Source organism: Pelophylax lessonae (assembly GCF_965119305.1).
Source record: "Pelophylax lessonae genome assembly, chromosome: 1".
Taxonomy (NCBI): Eukaryota; Metazoa; Chordata; class Amphibia; order Anura; family Ranidae; genus Pelophylax; species Pelophylax lessonae.
Window position 1 is genome coordinate 593,855,762 of NC_138768.1, and position 14,875 is coordinate 593,870,636.

A 14,875-nucleotide genomic window follows, 5' to 3' on the forward strand; every position below is an offset into this window, starting at 1 on the left:
AAAAATGTAAATATCATCAAAAAGTTAATTCATTTCAGTAATTCAATGAATTTTGGGTTTTCACTAGCTGTAAGTCATAATCATCAAAATTAAAAAAAAAAAAAAAAAGAAATGCTTGAAATATATCACTGTGTGTGTGTGTAAGGAATCTATATGTTTCACTTTTTGAATTGAATTACTGAAATTAACTTTTTGATGATATTCTATTTTTTTTAGATGCACCTATAAAATATGGTATCTTTAAATCCTGAATAAATCTGCTTTCCATCTGCCTTAGCCATCAAGAATACAGCTTTTCATTTTAGAAGATAATCCTGCTATTCTAGTAGACTGTATTTCTTAACCATCCTGGACTTTGAGTGAAGATATCTGAATGATGCTTGCAGCTGCAGGCATATCATCTTTTGCAGCTGAAGGCATCATTCGGATATCATCTTTTGCAGCTGGCGATTCTCTGCACCATAAGAACAATCGTAGCGGCAGTTCAGCCACCTGATTGTTCTTACAGGCAGCGGGAGGGGACATCCCCCTCCCGCTGCCTTTCAGTGCTTCTACCGGCTCGCCCCTGTGCTCGGCAAGCCACTCACCCATGTGCTCGGGGGTCAGTGCCACTCACATTGGCAGTCTGTGGAAAGAATGCCTATTACATTGGTGGCCAGTGGGAAGAATGCCCCCCTTACACTGCAGTCATCTGAAAATATAATTGGTGTAATATAGCTGGCTCTGCCAAGTGGTGCTGCCCCTGAAACTTTGTCGGCACCATCAAATGGAAGGTCAATCAGCCAGAGTTTAACGAACCCCTAACAACTTCTGGAGGAACCCTGGCTAGGAAAGTCTGTTGTAAATGAGCAAAGCTGTATTTTATTGACCGGAACACTTTAAAAATGTTAAATTGTGAAATTCAATTGTGTTTTATTCAGTGCCAAATATTAGTGGGAAGAACCTGTACCAAGGTGCAAGTCACAATATATCTGTATTAAACTGTGGTAATGTTTTCTTTTAGATATAGAGACCAGTGAAAAAATCCAGCAGAGCGGAATCCTTCAAGTTTTTGCAAGCCTTTTGAATTCACAATCGTCCTGCACAGCAAAAATAGCTCACATCATAGCAGAAATAGCAAAAAATGGTGAGGTTTTCCAAGGGAACTTTATCTGCTGGAACATCTTCAATTATTCATCTCATTTGTCAGTATGTTTTTATTCATTTTCATTTCATTTTTGTTTTTAGAGCTAGTTCTGTTACTGCCATTCCCTTTTTAATTTTATCTTTTGAGATCTTTTGTTCTATTTTATGTGTTTATCATATAAACCATATATTTTGACACTACAGGCAATCATTAAAAGCCGCCCTTTAGTCCAACTACATCAATCATTACATGGAAAAAATAATGGATTTTGGTTGATATTTTGTTTCATTTATTTTTATTTTTTTCTAGTTTACAGCTTTATAAATGGATGCCTTGAGTTATTTTTTTTTCATTACTTGTTTTACATGTAAACTATAGGTATAACTAAAGACAAAACTTTTTTCTCTATCATCCATTGACAGACGCAGCCTCCTCTCCATGAGCTGAGTGGGTTATGCTCCTCCCATCATGAGTAGTCTAGGCAGGAAAATTTGAATTTACAAGCCCTAGGGTCTGTCCCTTCAGGCATAACCCCCGCCGCCACAGCCCAGCACTTCAGTTTTTTTGTTCTCTTAGGGGTCTTTTACCTGGGTGAGCTGCTGTTTGGTTGAGCTCTATGTTGCCCAGTTGGCTAGATTAAGCCTCTTGGAGTTGACGTTACTGTCTTGTTGCATTTTTCCAACCCCTCATGCCTATACTGCTTTAGGACGTCCCACTCAGTTAATGGAGATGAGCCTGCGTCTGTCGATGGACGATAGAGAACATAGGATTTTTGTAAAAGATCTTACCATAAAAATTTTTTCTCTGATGTCCATCGACAGACGCAGCACCCGCCCCTCTGTTTGTCTTCACTGCTTTAAAACTAAACTGATGTGCTGGGCTGTGGCAGTGAGAGTTATGCCTGGAGGGACAGCCCCTAGGGCATGTACATTAAAATTTTCCTGAGTACCGAAATATAAATTTAAATAGTGCTAATCCCTCGCGCTAAAATATATGAATAAATATTGTGCCAATCTAGTGTTAATTGGTCTTAAAGTGCTGCAACTTATATAAAAATGATTACTAAATTAGTGTACATACAAACAAAAAAACCTACACCAAGTTGTGCATAAAGTAATACAAATAAATAAAATAAATAAATATGTGCCTGTTTACATTTCCATAAACATTATATCATAAATTCCGTGAAGAAAATATTCAAAATAGAAATGAATATAAAGTCCCTGTGATGAAAACACTTGTGCCAACTGTGAAAAAATCATGGATATGATCCTCTCAGTAATTAAAGTCCCATATGCACTATCCAGCTGCGGCTCTTGTGAGTAAAATTCAAGCACCTTAAAGATTCCTTCACCAATGTGCCACAAACCACTCCCAATGGTTAAACTCTTACCAGAGATCATGGCCCCCCATTCTCATGGTGTGGGCGTATGCACTTTAAGATAACCGTAGTGTCACAGACCACCAGGCAAGATGGATGTTGAATAATCGCAGAGTCTCCTCTTGCACACAAATCCTCAGTGATCATATATAAAAGAGAAAATCTCCACTTGTGTGATAACGTTTTAAACTATGAGCTTTATTCTATATGGTGAACCTTCTCCTATTGCACTTACATGGTTAACTTTAAAAAAGCACATTGGTATACTTATAGAACGGACGTGGAGCATTTCTGGGGTCCTTACCAACTCCACGCTGGTTACCGGACCTCTGAAACAGTCCTCCACTCCTTCGCCAAACAATCCGGTATGCCGTGTAGCCATGCCCCATGGAGATGAGGCTGCGTCTGTCTAAGGACGATAGAGAACAAAGATTTTTGTAAGATCTTACCGTAATATCTTTTTCTCTGATGTCCATCAACAGACGCAGCACCCGCCCCTCTGTTTGGGGTTTGTTCTTTTGTCTTCACTGCTTTAAAACTAAACTGATGTGCTGAGCTGTGGCAGTGGGGGTTATGCCTGGAGGGACAGCCCCTGGGGAGTGTACATTTAAATTTTCCTGCCTAGACTACTCCTGATGGGAGGAGCATAACTCAGCTCATGGAGATGAGACTGTGTCTGTCGATGGACATCAGAGAAAAAGATTTTACAGTAAGATCTTACAAAAATCTTATTTTTTTTTGATAGAGTGAAGGGGGATATAACACCTGTTGGGTTTTTATTGCTGTCTGTGTCCTTGTTAGGGAGATTCACCTTTTCTATATGTGGTGTTTGCCATTATCACCGAGAGTGAAGAAGAAAAGAAAATCCCAAGTTTTGGATTGTTCTCAAAACAGGAATAGAGGGGAAATCTTCCAATGGGACACTAGTTCTGGTGACACCCAACAGCTGACTTGTTTTTTTGTATTTTTTTGTTTATTTGAAAAAAGTGATCATACATTAATCAAAATTCGTCCCTGTTCAAAAAAAAAAAAAAGGGCCGGCATTCGGCCGTGTGCATAGCAGCTGGTCCGACAGAAGCCTGCAGTTTGGCCGGCTTCTTTTGGATGAGCATGCTGGAAAACCAGCATCTGACTGGCTTCTGATCATAATACAATAGCTCAGCAGGGGAGATCGCTGTTCTAACGTTGGATTGTTAGTACAGCACCTCCGACCAGAGCTGTCAGTTTTTTCCGTTCAACCCCGTGGTTGAACGAAAAAAACTTCATAGTGTGTACTAGGCTATAGAAAGAGAGCAGTACAAAAGAACAAAGCTTAGAAAGCATTGAAATGGGATGTAGACACTAATTAGAACATGTTAATAGTTTGAGTGCCTGGTTTGCTGTTGGCATACCTGAAACTATAGCGATATTATGCCAAGAAAAAAAGATAGAATGCCCAATACATGAGACAGAATTCATAGACCATTTCAGGTTTTCTAAAGCGAAATCCTAGATATCTCAGCTAAGACCTATGGATGGGGATGAATTACTGTGATTCCTTCAGTTCTGTGTGTAACTGTTAGCTTGAGCTATAAACTTTCTAAGTGCAGGATTTTTTTAATGGGAAAACATGTCAAAAGAAGTCTACTTAATCTGCACCCACCAATTAACTAGATATGAACATGCAAATTATGTTTAGTGATCTTTCAGCAAAATTACTATGTGTGCATGTATGGATATATACACAGTGCATCCAGAAAGTATTCATAGCGCTTCACTTCTTACACAATTTATGTTACAGCCTTATTTTAAAATGGATTCAATTCGTTATTTTCCTCAAAATTATACAAACCATTACCCTATAATGAGAACAAGAAAGATGTTTGTGTGAAATTTTGGAAATTTATTAAAAATAAAAAGGAAAATAATCCCATGTACATAAGTATTCACAGCCTTTGCTCAATACTTTGTTGAAGCACCTTTGGCACCAATTACAGCCTCAAGTCTTTTTGAGTATGATGGTACAAGCTTGGCACACCTATTTTTGGGCAGTTTCTCCCATTCTTCTTTGCAGGACCTCTCAAGTTCCATCAAGTTGGATGGGGAGCATCGGTGCACAGCCATTTCCAGATCTCTCCAGAGATGTTCAATCAGGTTCAAGTCTAGGCTCTGGCAGGCACACACAATGACAATCACAGTGTTGTACCATAGCCACACCTTGGTTATGTTGACTGTGTGCTTAGGGTCGTTGCCCTGTTGGAAGATAAACCTTTGCCCCAGTCTGAGGTCCAGAGTGCTCTGGAGCAGGTTTTCATCAAGGATGTCTGTTTATTGCTGCATTCATCTTTCCCTCGATCCTGACTAGTCTCCCAGTTCCTGCTGCAGAAAAACATCCCCACAGCATGATGCTGCCAACACAATGCTTAACTGTAGAGATGGTATTGGCCCGGTGATAAGCAGTGCCTGGTTTCCTCCAGACATGACGCTTGCCATTTAGGCCAAGGAGTTCAATCTCTTGTTTCATCACACCAGATCATTTTGTTTTCTCATGATCCGATAGTCCTTCAGGTGCCTTTTGGCAAACTCCAGATGGGCTGTTGTGTGCCTTTTACTGAGGAGTGGCTTCAGTTTGGCCATTCTACCATACAGGCCTAATTGGTGGAGTGCTGCAGAGATGATTGTTTTTTTCCTATAAGGTTCTCCTCTCTCCACAGAGAAACGCTGGAGTTGGGTTCTTGGTCACTTTCTTGACTATGGCACCCCCCCGATTGCTCAGTTTGGCCGGGCGGTCCGCTTTAGGAAGAGTCCTGGTGGTTCCAAACTTCTTCCATTTACAGGTGATGGAGGCCACTCTGCTCATTGGAACCTTCAATGCTGCAGACGTTTTTCTGTACCCTTCCCCAGATCTGTACCTATAATTCTGTCTTGGAGGTATACAGACAATTCCATGGACTGAATGGCTTGGTGTGTGCTCTGACATGCACTGGTAACCTTGGGACCTTATATAGACAGGTGTGTGCCTTTCCAAATCATGTCAAATCAACTGAATTTACCACAGGTGGACTCCATTCAAATTGTAGAAACATCTCAAGGATGATCAATGGAAATAGGATGCTCCTGAGATCACTTATTAGTGTCCTGGCAAAGGCTGTGAATACTTATGAGCATGTGTGTTTGTTTTTTTTTTTGTTTGTTTTCTTTTATTTGTCATGGGTTATTGTTTGAAGAATTTAGAGGAAAATAAGGAATTTAATCCATTTTGGAATAAGGGTAATAACGTAACAGAATGTGGAAAAAGTGAAGCCCTGTGAATGCTTTCCATATATATATATATATATATATATATATATATATATATATATATATATATATATATATATATATATATATATATATATAATGTGTGTGTACACACACACTTTAGCATTAGAGGGCTTAGACTATTGTAGCAGGGTGGCGTTCTCTCCCCAATAACAATAAATTATCCCAGATACATGCATTTTTGTGATTTTCAGTTGTTTTTGTTCACTATGACTTTGGGTAATTTTTTTGCAACAGTTTCGGACATTTGACTTGTACTTCTTTTACGTCCTCTGACAGTCGCCGCCCACTCATACACCTTCACTTATGGGTATTGTCCTTATCCATAGGGGTAAACTAGGCAAAAGATTTTTGTTAAAATCATACATAAAAGCATTTGCATTTACACACCCACAGGGGGCTGTCACTCTGGACCATACCCTCATGCTAGCAGCATTCTCGACTCAGTTTGTCTTTTGCCTAGATAAGGCATAGACAGGCTTTCCCTTGCTGGGGCTGCGGTCTCAGCCTCTCTACTTTTCTTATTTCATTTTATTTCTGAAAAAGTGTTTTTTCTCTTTCTCATGATAGGCTTTTATTTGTTCCTGCGCTTAGTTAGTCAGATCAGAAGACTACAGCGTTTGCGGAGCTGGGAATTGCACTGGTTGTACTAGAGCCTTACGGAATCCCAGCCTGCCATCGAGCGTTTAGCAGGCTATGCGTACGCCCAGGCCTCACAAACGACCTGTCCCTGTCCTCAGTAGGGATGCACCGAAATGAAAATTTTGGGCCGAAATCGAAAATGCAGGATGCCCTTGGCCGAAAACCGAAAATGACTTTTTCCCCCAATTAATTTTAAATTGGATAGAACATGGGCATACACCAAAAACAGGCAGCGACGTACACCTGTCGCTGCCACCCTGTCACAGTATATGTACTGTGACGGGTTGGCAAGAGGTTAATTTAATTACCAATGGTATTTGTATTATGCAGCATAAGGGGGTTAATGTATTGCCACTGCTGGTCACTGATGCATTATTGACCAACCAGTGGCAGTTAATTAACCCCTTTGTGCTGCATTAGTGCAACCAGTATCAGTGTTAATTAACACTGATAATTAACACTGATACTGGTTGCACTAATGCAGCACAAAGGGGTTAGGTTAATTAACTGCCACTGGTTGGTCACTAATGCAGCAGTGACAATACATTAACCCCCTCATGCTGCATAATACTAATACCAATGGTAAGCTCGCCTCAGCTATCACCCCCCCCCCCCCGCGCGCCTCAGCGTCCCTCTCCTACTCACTCAGCTCCTCCGGTGTCCATTATTCAAAAGACACGCCTCTGGCCGGCCGCCCGCCTCCCGGTGATGTCACTACTACTACGATCTGTCCATGAATGAAGTGACACACCGGGCGGGAGGGCGGGTGAGCGGCCGCTAATAGATATAACTATGTGAGCCTTCACTTCACTTCATTTCCCTGTCAGCGGCACGATGTCCATGAATGAACTGACACTCCGGGCGGGAGGGTGGGGGGAGCGGCCGCTAATAACTATAACTATGTGAGCCTTCACTTCCCCTTTAATGCATGTATCTCCTCTGACAGAGAAGTGAAGGCTCACATAGTTACAGCTATTAGCGGCCACTCCCCCCGCCCTCCCGCCCGGTCTGTTAGTTCATTAATGCACAGATCACAGTAGTAGGGACATCATTGAGAGGCGGGCTGCCGGCCAGAGGCGCGTCTTTTCAAACCTGCGCTGCGCCCTCCTCCTTCCTCAAGCAGCCATTAATTTCGGCATTTTTAACCCATTTTCGGCCGAAATGGGATAGGCCCATTTTCGGCCGAAAATTTCGGTGTCCGAGATTTCGGTGCATCCCTAGTCCTCAGGGACACTGCCTGCGAATGTGGCTACTTCGCTAGAATGACTCTACTGCGGTACGCCACGTGTAGCTAGCATCCTGTTTGGCTGACGGTACCCCCACCACCTGGGGTGGGAGGCTTCCCGTCTCACGGCGGCACCCATGCTATCGCTGGTCGGTGAGTAACCCCTCTATGTGGGGGGTGTCTGTGGGGCCTCTGTGTTGGGGATGACAGTCTGCCTGTGATGTCTGTATTATTCCCTCTCTCCCTGTCCCTGTGGGCACTATTGCGGTTCTGCCGCGCTGTGGGGGGGTCGCGGGGGGTCCCTCTCCCCGATGTGTGCCTTTTTGTGTACTTTGTGGGGGTGTCAGACATGTGCGGGCCGCCATTTTTTTGTGTGGGCGCGCTATTTGGCTTCATTATGGGCTCTGCCCTCCTCCCTGCAGCATTTTCGCGCCCTTCCGGCGCCATCTTGGATGTGACACGGTCCTTCCAATACATGGCCTCGGCGGCCATTTTCTCGAAGCCTCCCCATTACATTACATAGGCAGCCATTTTTTCCTTAGTCTCTGTCCTCTAGCGGATTACATCATTTCCTTTATTCAGACTGCAGATCGTTCCAGCAAAGAGTGGAGGTTGTATGTATGCCTTCTGGGGGTCTTTTAGCTTCTCTGGGGTCATTTTTTTCATGCTGGCAGTCACTTTCCTGTTGGTTGCTTGTAACACTATTTCATTGCTGCTGTGGTACCTCGCGGTGCGATCCGCATCGGTTACTACTTAAAGGACCAGCGCTTTCCAAACTTTCATTAGATTTAATATGGATTCCCAGGATAGCAATTTCCCCCCAGCTCTGAGCAAAGCTCCCTTGGCGCTGCACTAGCGACTTTAGCATCATAGGTGGATCTGCTGATGTCTGAACGGTCTTTTAGGATATGGGCCAGGCCTTAACCTTCTTCTGATTCAGATTCTGATATGGTTGTCACGGACAGTGTACCCCCTGCGGGGTCTCAGTCCTCCCAGTTGGAGGGGGATGTGGAGGAGGTGGAAGTTTCCCCCGCCAGGGCTGACGGAGATCGTGCTGCTATGGCTGCGCTCATTAGTTCTGTCACAGAAATGCTGCATTTGGAGGATGTGCCCCAGCAGGGTACGCGGTCATCCTTTGGCACCCGCAGAACCCGGAAATCGGTTCAGGTTTTTTCCCTGTCACGCCAAATTTCATGCAATGGTGAAAGAACATTGGCGCAATCTAAAGCGCAACTTTGTGGTCCCTAGGCGGTTTGAGTACTGTTATCCCTTCGCGTCTCCCATGGATTCCTGCTGGACTGTGGCCCCTAAGGTGGACCACACTGTGTCCAGGTTTCTCTCGGGCTGTACTGGAGTGGATTAAAGTTATTCAACGTACCATGCAGGCGGATTCTGCTCCCCCTGTTACGATGGCCATGATGGAACAGGTTTATCATGCTGTACTATGCCTGTGTGACACGACCTGGGATGAGGCCCCTCTGGTCTCATGTTTGTCCGCATTCGCGGTGCACATCCGTCGCATTGTGTGTTTTTAAAAAAAACCTGTCGGCTGACCAAATCTGTTCACGGTGCCCAGAAAGGAGGGCAAGGTATGTCCGATTCCAGACTTGAAGTTATGAACCTCTTCGTGCGAGTTCAGAAATTCTGCATGGAATCTATTTGATCGGTGATGGCCTCTCTGAGTCCGGGAGATTTCCTGGCGTCCGTCGACCTCAAGGATGCGTATTTACACATCCTCATTTACGAGGGTCATCAGAGGTACCTCCGATTCGAGATTGCAGGAGCACTATCAGTTCCTGGCGTTACCATTTGGTCTCGCTTCGGCCCCAAGGGTGTTTACCAAAATCTTGACTCCTGTCCTGGCCCTGTTGTGGGTGCAGGGGATTGCAATCCTTGGATGTCTGGACGATTTCCTGTTAAGGTCGAGTTCCAGTGCGACCTTGGTACGCGATCTGGCTGCCACGGTTCAGATACTCCAGGAGTTTGGGTGGACCTTCAACTTCCAGAAGTCGAAGTTGTCCCCTTCTGTCCGGCTCCCCTACCTGGGGATGGTTCTGGACTCTGCTCAAGCAAATGTCTTCCTGCCGGAGGTATAACTCCAGACTCTACAGAGTGGGGTTAGGTCCTTTGGGGACAACATTCCTCGTCACTCAGGACCTGCATGCGGGTCCTGGGGTTGATGGTTTCAGCCTTCGAGGCAATACCATTTGCACAATTCCATGGACGGTGATCGCCACGGATGCCAGCCTGTTGGGCTGGGGCGGTATTCTGGGCACTTTGTCTGCTCAGGGCACTTGGTCGGAAGAGGAATCCTCTCTGCCGTTAAATGTGTTTGAACTAAGAGCGATCAACCTATGTTTGTTGCATTGGTCGGGTCATCTGCAGGACCGCCCAGTGCGTGTGCAGACGGACAATGCCACTGCGGTGGCATGCATCAATCACCAAGGGGGCACCAGGAGTGCCCGGGCGGCCAAGTAAGTGGCCGAGATTCTGTCATGGGCTGAGACGCGGGTCTCGGCACTTTCGGCAGTTCACTTTCCGGGTGTGGAGAACTGGCAAGCCGACTATCTGAGCCGCCAGTCCCTGGACCAAGGGGAATGGTCCCTACGCCCGGAGGTGTTTTCAGATGCTGTGTGCACGATGGGGATCCCCGGACGTGGATCTGTTCGTGTCTCGTCTCAACAACGAGGTGGAAAGGTTTGTGGCAAGAACTCGCAATCCTCTGGCAGACGCCTTGGACGCGTTGGTGGTGCCGTGGAATCAGTATCGCCTGATCTATGCCTTTCCTCCGATTCAATTGTTGTCCCGGTTCCTTCGCAGGTTAGCCTCGGTACCAAAAGCAGGTGTTCCTAGTGACTCCAGACTGGCCGCACCGGTCCTGGTACGCAGGCATCATGCAACTGGTCGTCGAGCCTCCTTGGCGGCTCCCCTCGCGAGACGATCTGCTGTCGCAGGGGCCGATCTTCCATCCTGCTTTACGGTCGCTGGCTTTGACGGCGTGGCTGAGGTGAATCTCCGGTGAATCTCCGGGTTTCCATCCTCGCTCCTTTTCGGTGGCGAGGGTGTTAGCCTTCTGCTAATCCGGTGTGGATCAGCGTTTGGCACTGCCCATTATTAATGGTCAGATATCCGCGCTGACTATTCTTTTCCAGCGCCCCCTGGCATCAAATTACTTGATCCGCACTTTTGTTCAAAGTGTTTGTCATCTGGCCCCCCTAGGAGAGCGCCGTTAGCTCCTTGTGACTTGAATCTGGTCCTGTCCGCTTTCCTACGTCCTCCCTTAGAAAATATCAGGGAGTTTTCTCTGCTGGCACTGTCACGGAAAGTTGCCTTTTAAGTGGCTATCACATCTGCTCGCAGAGTGTCGGAGTTGGCGGCCTTGTCTTGCCGCTCTCCCTACCTAGTTGTCCTTAGGGACAAGGTGGTCTTGCGACCTCATCAATCCTTCCTTCCTAAGGTGGTCTCTGCCTTCCATCTCATTGAGGATATTGTTTTGCCTTCGCTGCGTGCGAAGCCTAAGCACCCTAAGGAGTTTGCCTTGCATTCCTTGGATGTTGTCAGGGCGATCAGGGTCTAACTGTCGTCTACTGAATCCTTCAGAATGTCGGATTCTCTCTTTGTCCTTCCTGAGGGACCTCGGAAGGGTCCGGCTGCGTCTGCGGCAACCATTTCTAAATGGATCAGACAGACGATTGTACTGGCCTATTCGCTTGGGGAACAGGTTCCACCTTTCCCTTTCCCGGCACACTACCAGGGCGGTGAGTGTGTCTTGGGTTTTTTCACCATCAGGCGTCGGTGTCCCAGGTGTGCAAGCGGCGACTTGATCGGCCGTGCATACCTTTACCATGTTTTGCAAACTTGATGTTTTGGCGTCGGCCGATGCCTCCTTTAGCCGCACAGTTCTGAGTGCGGCTGTACTTTAGGGGGACATACAGTTTTGCGTCTGTCCCTTCCTGTTGGGGGATTAACCCCTTCTTTTTTTGCTTTCCTGGGTTTTGTTGCTCCTGTTGAGCTTCCTGTTACCCAGTGTTTTTTACCCTTATCTTAGCGATAAGGTTCCTTCTCTGACCTGGGTGTTGCGTTACCCTTGTGGCGGTTGCGTTTCCCACCCCTCAAGTCTACACTGCTTTGCGACGTCCCATAAGTGAAGACTGTATGAGTGGGCGGCGACTGTCACAGGACGTAAGAGAAAAAATAATTTTTGTAAGAACTTGCCGTAAAATTATTTTCTCTGAGTCCTCTGACAGTCGCCGCCCCCGCCCCTCTTTTGGGGTTGTGGGATCTATATACTGCTTGCTACCAAACTGAGTTGAGAATGCTGCTAGCATGAGGGTATGGTCCAGAGTGACAGTCCCCTGTGGGTGTGTACATGCAAATGCTTTTATGTATGATTTTAACAAAAATCTTTTGCCTAGTTTACCCCTATGGATAAGGACAATACCCATAAGTGAAGAGTGTATGAGTGGACGCTGACTGTCAGAGGACTCAGAGAAAAGAATTTTACGGTAAGTTCTTTTTCAGTTTTTTAAGCTAAGCATGCTACTGCTAGACCTAAAAGGTAAATATCTTTTTATGGCGCTGCCACTGAAATGTCTAGTTATGTTGGCAGGCAATTATGAGACAAGCTTGTGTGTGCCAAGCAAACTGTGAATTATTTTTTTTACCGTATTTCAGAAAAACTGCGCATTCCATGTGTGGATTCGGGTCTGATTCCACCGCTGGTGCAGCTTCTTAACTGTAAAGACCAGGAGGTGTTGCTGCAAACGGGACGTGCCCTTGGGAATATTTGTTATGATAGCCGTAAGTACTGTATGATCTTGTCATTTTGTGTACAGTGAACCTGCTCAAAGATCTGTCTGGATGGCTGCTTCTGTGAATAGCAAATAACAATCTATGCAGGCTCAGAAGTTAAACTGTTTGCCAAAAAGTGTCAATCTGGCCACCACTTTGTGTTGCTGAGGATGACTAGTGAGGCCCTAGGGAGCAAGTACTCCCCATTGCACAAAGGTAATCATCTCAAGTGTTTGGATTTAAAGGTGTTGGGCCATAGAAACCAATACTCTTTGTTAAAGCCATACATAAAAGGCAGAACAGCTCCTCTTGAAAGGGTTTTTGCTTTTTTTTTTTAATTTCTTTTTTTTTGTAGGAGCTGGTTTTAACCCATTAATGCCTCCTGTTTTATTATTGGAACAGCAGTGATATGGTTGTAATTTATAACCTACTGCTCTAGGTAACACATGAATTTTATGCACAGATTAAAAAGAAATATTCAACCTCAGGCTTAATTAGTTTGTTAATTAAAAGCTACATCAGATAAAAGCCTCACCTGATTTGTTAGCTTGCTGCTCTGCAGCCATTGCTGTACACTGAAAAGGCTACTGAAATCAGCACTGAACTTGTGTATGAACCTGTGTGCAACACACCCCAATTAGAATTTTGTTTTTTTCTCTGAAATATGTTCTAATTATAAACTAATGTAAACAGATCATAAAAAAGATGAATTTTTTGGTTGTGATGTCTGGGTACAATGCAATATTGTAAACCATTGATTTGCACCTTTAATTTGAAATGGTAAGTTTTGCCAGAATGTTAATACTGACAATTTAACACACCTAATGTCTTCTGCATGAAATCTAATTTTCCTTTTCTGTAACTGCTTTTCAGTGTCTTTGTTTTATGCAGCTAAATCTCCTCTGATGAATATCAGTTGGCATGCATGGACCTGGCTCAGCCATTTCTAATATCTCTGTTCTTTTTCTCACTGTGACAAGCTTATAAATGTAGTCGGGTGCTCATCAGTCTCTCCGCTATGAAGCTGAAACAACATTTTTTTTTGTTAGTCTAGAATATGCTTTTTTACCCCAGTCCTTCTGTAAAACAGCGCTAAGAAGCAGTTCTACTACATTGCATAATTGTCTACCTCATTTTCCTACTCTCATCTATTATGTGCCTGTAAAGTATATTTTTCCAATGCTCTGTTCTGCTGTATATTTTTATAGTGACGTTTGCTAAATAACTTACCGCGAGGCTACCGCAATTCACAAGCCTTGCACAAAGGCTGTCTAACCATTTCTACTTACTCAGCCTAATTAGGAGATAAGTAATGCTTTGCAAATGACTGCAACTCTGTATAAGGCCTCATGCACACTGGATATTTTTGCAGCTGCTTCTAGGGGCATCTGGCATTTTTTTTCCCTGCCTCTAAACACCCCTCCATGTTAGCCTATGTGCCCATGCACACATTGGCTTTTAGCAGCATTTAGTGGCAGGGGCTTTTCGAGGAAGAAGAAAAAAACAACTGCCAGTGCATCCAGGAGCAGCAGATTTTTGTCGGAAAAAAAGGCTTGACGCCTCTAAATGCATCTTAAGTGCGTGTTAACGCTAGGTGCCTTTAGCATTTGAGTGTTAATTCATTTCAATGGCCAGAATAAATATTTATTCTGGCCAATGGAATGAATGAACGCCCAAGCTCTTGACGTTTGTAAATGCACCTAAACGCTTGTAAAACCGTTAGACACTTTTACAGGCGCCAGGCAAAAACGTCCTGTGAGCATGAAGCCAGACTGTTTTCCATCATTTATACCTTCTGTGTGTAGCAAATTTTTTTTATGTAAAACTGTAATCCTTTAAGTGAACTGAATGTGCCTTAAAATGTTTGTAAGGTAACAATAGTGATACTGTTCAAGCAACTTGTATAGCCTTCAATTACCTGTGTTAGTTTTCAGATGAATTCCTCAGGAGTCCTTTGCGTCCTTGTTCTAGGCTTTACAATTTTAAGTGCCGGTTCACACATATGCAATGGGGGAACCCTGCGAATCCACTGCGGGTTCCCGCATCGCATTCAATTCGCAGGCAGTTCACACTGCCATATGGAAATTGCTGGGGGTGTCAATAAAAGGTTAGTGACACCCCCAAATCAGTTTGCATATCGCAGTGCGGACATGAATTGGATCACATAGCTGTGAACTCCCATGTGATCTGATTCTGATGGGGACCAAAAAAAGGGTCCTGTGCAAGTTGTGTGATCTGTATGTCTGTACAATCTGTATGGCTGAATTCACATCGCACAGACATTGCATATGATTTGCAGAGCAGTGCGCTCCTTATCACATGCGGTGTCCAGCATCAGATATATGTGAACAGGCTCTAAGCCTGCCCCCTCCTAGCACTTAATCCCACTTCCATTCGGTTGTCGATTGCC

At 44.7% G+C, this 14,875-nt stretch overlaps 1 protein-coding gene across 2 annotated transcripts in view; it reads left to right on the plus strand.

Moving 5' to 3' along the window:
- RAP1GDS1 (Rap1 GTPase-GDP dissociation stimulator 1) overlaps positions 1-14,875 on the plus strand; it is a 226,473-nt gene that overhangs the window by 101,416 nt on the left and 110,182 nt on the right. For both annotated transcript variants that reach the window (XM_082244132.1, XM_082244133.1), the window contains exons 3-4: positions 1,004-1,126; positions 12,349-12,474. In XM_082244132.1, the coding sequence (XP_082100258.1) occupies positions 1,004-1,126; positions 12,349-12,474 (249 nt within the window). The remainder of the gene's footprint in view (positions 1-1,003; positions 1,127-12,348; positions 12,475-14,875) is intronic.